The sequence below is a fragment of the Oratosquilla oratoria genome, chromosome 2 (assembly GCF_046742065.1).
Source record: "Oratosquilla oratoria isolate Oo_2021 chromosome 2, ASM4674206v1, whole genome shotgun sequence".
Classification (NCBI taxonomy): domain Eukaryota; kingdom Metazoa; phylum Arthropoda; class Malacostraca; order Stomatopoda; family Squillidae; genus Oratosquilla; species Oratosquilla oratoria.
Window position 1 is genome coordinate 21,784,445 of NC_134778.1, and position 6,000 is coordinate 21,790,444.

General features: G+C 40.4%; 1 protein-coding gene across 6 annotated transcripts in view; it reads left to right on the top strand.

The window, feature by feature from the left end:
* The window catches only part of LOC143037792 (kelch-like protein 5), a 194,579-nt gene that overhangs the window by 148,312 nt on the left and 40,267 nt on the right, over positions 1-6,000 (top strand). For 5 of the 6 annotated variants that reach the window (XM_076206359.1, XM_076206351.1, XM_076206369.1 and 2 more), the window contains 2 exons: positions 1,634-1,758; positions 3,345-3,533. In XM_076206359.1, coding sequence (XP_076062474.1) covers positions 1,683-1,758; positions 3,345-3,533 — 265 coding nt within the window. In that variant the 5' untranslated portion in view covers positions 1,634-1,682. The remainder of the gene's footprint in view (positions 1-1,633; positions 1,759-3,344; positions 3,534-6,000) is intronic. The other variant, XM_076206363.1, reaches the window with a different exon arrangement.

Consider the following 6,000-nt stretch of genomic DNA (forward strand, 5'->3'; position numbering starts at 1 on the left):
AGAAATAGGAGGAGGGGAACAGTTGATAATTACCAGCTCTCCATGTTTGACAAAGTGTAACAAATACAGTTAAGTTGATAAAGATCTTGGGGTCCAGTCCAGAGACAGAGTGTCAGCCCCTCAGGGCTGTAACTCCTGATGAAGGTGAGGGGGGTGATAAGTTGTGAAAATGGCCAGTCCGAATGTCGGAGCGGAGTCTCCTTACTGCCCCACTTCAAAGTCTATCAACATCTTCATTTTCTTTTGAAACTGCAGACCCAAGAACTTACATTTGGTCTCTGAACTGGGTACAAAATCCTTGTGTGTGTGTGTGTGTGTGTGTGTGTGTGTGTGTGTGTGTGTGTGTGTGTGTGTGTGTGTATATATATGTGATATATATGTGATATATATGTGATATATATGTGATATATATGTGATGTATATGTGATGTATATGTAATGTATATGTGATGTATATGTGATGTATATGTGATGTATATGTGATGTATATGTGATGTATATGTGATGTATATGTGATGTATATGTGATGTATATGTGATGTATATGTGATGTATATGTGATGTATATGTGATATATATGTGATATATATGTGATATATATGTGATATATATGTGATATATGTGATATATATGTGATATATATGTGATATATGTGATGTATATGTGATGTATATGTAATGTATATGTGATGTATATGTGATGTATATGTGATGTATATGTGATGTATATGTGATGTATATGTGATGTATATGTGATGTATATGTGATGTATATGTGATGTATATGTGATGTATATGTGATGTATATGTGATATATATGTGATATATATGTGATATATATGTGATATATATGTGATATATATGTGATATATATGTGATATATATGTGATATATATGTGATATATATGTGATATATATGTGATATATATGTGATATATGTTATATATATGTTATATATGTTATATATATGTTATATATATGTATATATGTTATATATATGTTATATATATGTTATATATATTTATAGATCATTATGTTATATATATGTTATATAGATGTTATATATATGTTATATATATGTTATATATATGTTATATAGATGTTATTTATATGTTATATATATGTTATATATATGTTATATATATGTTATATATATGTGTATATATATATATATATATGTGATATATATGTGATATATATGTGTGTATATATATATATATAATATTTATTTACCCATCTATTTGTTTATTTATTTCCCATATACTTTTTCACATAAGAGCTGATAACAGATGACTGCTTCCCTCCTCACACTAACTGGTGACATACAAGGATCCACACGAGTAAAACCCAGACAACAGTCTAACATGTATTCCCAAAGATTGCTGGGAGAGGCTGAAGGTCATTGGTGGTTACAGTGCAGCTTTGAGTTACCAGTTGTTGAGACTAGATGGAGCAGTTCTTATTGATATTCCCATTTTTACTTGGGTCCTTTCTTTTTATCAGCAGAATTTAAGATGTCTTCTTCCATTCAATCACCTTGTAGTTCCATAGGTGCATTAGATATTTTGCTCTTGTAGATACAATAAATGTTCCTCTCAATCATTTGTACTTATATTTGTTTTTTTGTTTGCAACCAGTAGGTACTATGTGAGCACCCCTCCTCCTTGTTTGGGCATCACCTGCAGGATGATGAAGGACGCAGCCATGGACAGATCACCGTCACCATCTCCTGTAACAGCAGCAGCAGCACTACCAATTGGAGGTGCGTGTAGTACAAGTAGTACGGGTGGATTTTAAGAAAACTGAAAGGACGAGTTAATTTGAATGTTGGCAAAAGTTGTTTTATACTTGTAGCATAGGGTACTGCACTTACTCCATTCAGCTTCTGACTAGAATAGGTGTTCCTCAGCTGAATGGATCTCCATGTCAGTGGCCAGAATATATACAGCATGTGATGAATAGCTGAGGTGGAAATGAAAACTTGTATCCCCCTAAGCTGAATGAAAGAATCTTGCATCAACCATTCCTTTATGAGTAGATATTTTAGACATGAATTTGGCCATAGTGGTGTACCAAAACAGTCTCCATAGTATGGGCTGTATGTTAACATGTAGACGATACTTCAGTACAGATGGATCAGAAAATATTGATGATTTGGACATATGAAGAGAGTGATTAAAGAAGTTGTAGCAAGAGTGTGGATGACAGGTAGATGGAGTGAACTTGAGGGGGAGATCAGTAATGGGATTGATGGATGAATAGATAGGGTGAAGGGAGCCTTGGGTACAAGAGGAATATCTGTTGAGCAGGGAGGAGAGAGGGCAGAAGATAGGTGTGAGTGATGAGTGGTTGTGAATGGAGGAGAAACTGATACAGCCTGAAAGGATTTCTTGGCAGCTCTGTAAATTCTGAAGTAGATGAGTGGGGAGGGTTGCCATGTAATGAAGCAGTGAAAGGTAAACCAACTTTGGTTGTAGAACCATGCTGTGGAGGTGCTGTCTGGTCACATTGTTTCTAACCTAAGCAGTGGGCAAGGAACAGGGATGACATTCCATTCACAGTTGCATATATAACAACAGCTTTTTCCCCCTTACAAGGGAGGTAGACAAAGACAAAGGCATAAAATCCACCCCCACCCATTCCATCCCTCTCTCTCCCATTCACCCCCCTCACCCCCCTCCCTCCCTCTCTCCCTCTTATCTTGGCTCCCCCTAGATGATGGGTCATCCCTGCATCTCGCCTACTGCCCTGGGTCAGAAGCAATGTAGCAAGACAGCTCATCTACAGCTAGGCCGCTTCATTAAATCGGTGACCCCACTCTCCCTCCCCTCATGCAGAAAAAGAGGTGGGGAGAAATCCCTTCAGGCTGCATCAGAATATCATTCACACGTGCTCCCTCACCCCCCACCCCTCACCCCCCCACCCCTCACCCCCATCCCCCACCCCCCATCCCCCACCCCCCATCCCCCACCCCCCATCCCCCACCCCCCATCCCCCACCCCCCATCCCCCACCCACTCCCTTCCATGCATCACAGCATCATCCATACACAACCATTCTCCACTCATCCCTATCTTCTGTCTTCTCCCTCCCTTCCTCAACAGACATTCCCTTCTTTCCCAATGCCCCTTTTACCCCATCCATCCATCTCATCCACAGTTAACTAAGGTAAAAGGGGACAACAAATGGGTGTTTGATGGATGTGGGATGGTTAAAGGTGGGTGTGTGCATTGGCTGGACAATCCCTCTTATAAGGGTAAAAGACTTTTTGATACATATATTATACATGTATAGATTGTTTGATTAATTTTTTTTCCCCTTTTTTCTTTTACTTTTGATAACTTTTCAGGAGCCCATGGAGGGAGACGGAGCTCAAGCCGGGGTTCTATTGGCTCTCCAGGGCAACTTGCTTCCTCAATAACAGGCTCACTTTCTCATGATGAGCTCTTCAGATCACCTCACCATGCAGAATCGGCGCTCAAGAGAATGGAGCACTACTATTCGAGGGGGCAACTCTGTGATGTGACCTTAGTGGCAGGTAGGGAAGAAGAGCTTATGTATGCAAGAAATGCTATGTGATTTGTAGATTTCTTTGAAGAGGAGCTAATGAAAAGCAGCTGGCTTTATTGCTTCTCTGTTGAACATGTTGTCACTTTCAAGTTGGGCAATTGAGTCTTTATTCAAAATAAGGTACAATACACAAGTCTTTTTTTTTATTTTTTAATAACTTCTAACACGCTCATGAAAGCACAAGAAACAATGATAAATGTATGACATTTCCTATGAAATCGAAGAAAATGTTGGAAGGATGACCAACCAAACATACTCTCGAATGGTAAAATTTTCAGATCTCAATGGTGTAAAATTTTGGATATGGGGCTGGACAAAGATGTGAAAATGTGTAGATGTTGTTCATTTTGTATTGTATATATAACTAGTTGCAGTATATGCTACAGGAAAGGAACAACACTGGTGTAACATGAAGGAATTTTTTTTTTTTTTTCCAAAATTTACCCTTGTCTGTACTGGTTATCATTTATACTTTTAATCTTAATCCTACCAAGCTTGTTCTTTCATTTTTATGAACTCTCTTCAGAAGTGAAGGAGTTGTAGCCAAAGCTCTTAATTCATTCTGTGCCAGGTAGTTTTTTCTTTTTAATCTAGTAGCTACCTTGCTATTATATAATTATCTCTGTGACACCCCATGGGAGTGAAGAGCTCGTTTCTGTCGATGAATGGTGATATTTTTGCATTCTACAATCACAGATGTAGACAAGTCATTCATAGCCATACATACATACATATATACATATACCAAGGGTTCTTTCTCCCTTACATGGGAGGTAGCCAAAGTGAAAAGATTCCGCTTCCACCCATTAAGAAAACATACATACATATATAGAAACCACTCCCACCCATTCCATTCCCTACATATTCCACTCCCCTCCACCCTCCTCCCTCCCTCTTATCTTGGCACCTCCTGGATGATGGGTCATTCCTGCATCCTGTCCACTGCCCAGGGTCAGAAGCAGTGTCGGAAGACACAGCACATCCACAGCAAGGCCACTTCATAAATTCGGTAACAACCCCCCCCCCCCCTCCATCCCCTCATGCAGAAAAGGAGAAGACGGGGAGAAATCCCTTTGGGCTGCATCAAATTTTTTCTCATACATACTTCCTCACCCCCCCGTCCTTCATCCACTCCCCCTCATGCATCACAGCATCATCCATACACAACCCTTCTCCATTCACCCCTATCTTTTGTCCTCTCCCATCCTTCCACAACAGACATTCCTCTCTTTTGTAATGCCCCTTTCACCCCATCCATCCATCCTTGCACATCTGCTTTCCACACCTCTTTTACTAATCTTTCTTCACTCATTCTTTCCATGTGACCAAACCATCCGAATACTCTTTCATCAACCCTATCTCTCAACTCCCTTTCCACCCCTGTTCTCCTCCTCACCTCCTCATTTCTCACAATATCTAGCTTAGTAACCCCTATCATACTTCTCGGACATTTCAGCTCAAACACACTCAAACTCCTCCTCAGTCTACATTCTACCTCCACCCCCACTCCTCCCTTTCCTGTCACATTCTCACCCAAGTATCTAAAACTATCCACTTCCTCCAGTCTCTCACTCTTAATGTTCACTTCCAGCCTGCTGTCACTCTCTCCCCTTGTACATCTCATCACCTTACTTTTGCCCACATTTATCTTCATCTTCTTTCACACACCTCAAACTGTCACTAACTTCCTCAATCCCTCCTCTGATCCTGCTACAAGCGCAGTGTCATCAGCAAACAACAACTGTCTTATTTCCCACTTTTCTCCATTTTCTTTAACCATCTCCAACCCCTGACCCACTACTCTAGCATTCACCTCTTGCACCACTCCATCCATGTATTGATTGAACAGCCAGGGCGACATAACACATCCCTGACGAAGTCCCACCTTTACCTCGGACCATTCACTCTCTCAATTTCTAATCCTAACACAAGCTCTACTACTCTCATAAAAACTCTTGACTGCTCTTAACAGCTTTCCTCCTATCCCATATATCTGCAGTACCTCCCACAGTGCCTTCCTGTCTACCCTGTCGTAAGCCTTTTCCAGATCCATAAAAGCCCAAAAACATCCTTACCTTTTCCTATAGCTTTCTCACATATGTCTTACTACAAAAATCTGATCTATGCAACCTCTGCCTGTCCTAAATCCACACTGTTCCTTGCCAATTACTCCCTCTGTTCCTCTCCTAATCCTCTCAATCAAGACCCTCCCATAAGCCTTCCCAACTACACTCAACAAGCTGATCCCTCTGAAACTACTACACTCTCACTTGTCCCCCTTTCCCTTGTAAAGCTGAATTATACAGGCACTCCTTTAGTCCTCCAGCACTCTACCCTCTCTTAAACAAACATTAAATAACCTCACCAGCCAGTCCACCATAACTGTACCTCCTTTCTTCAAACATTCTGCTTAGCATCCATCTAACCCAGGTGCC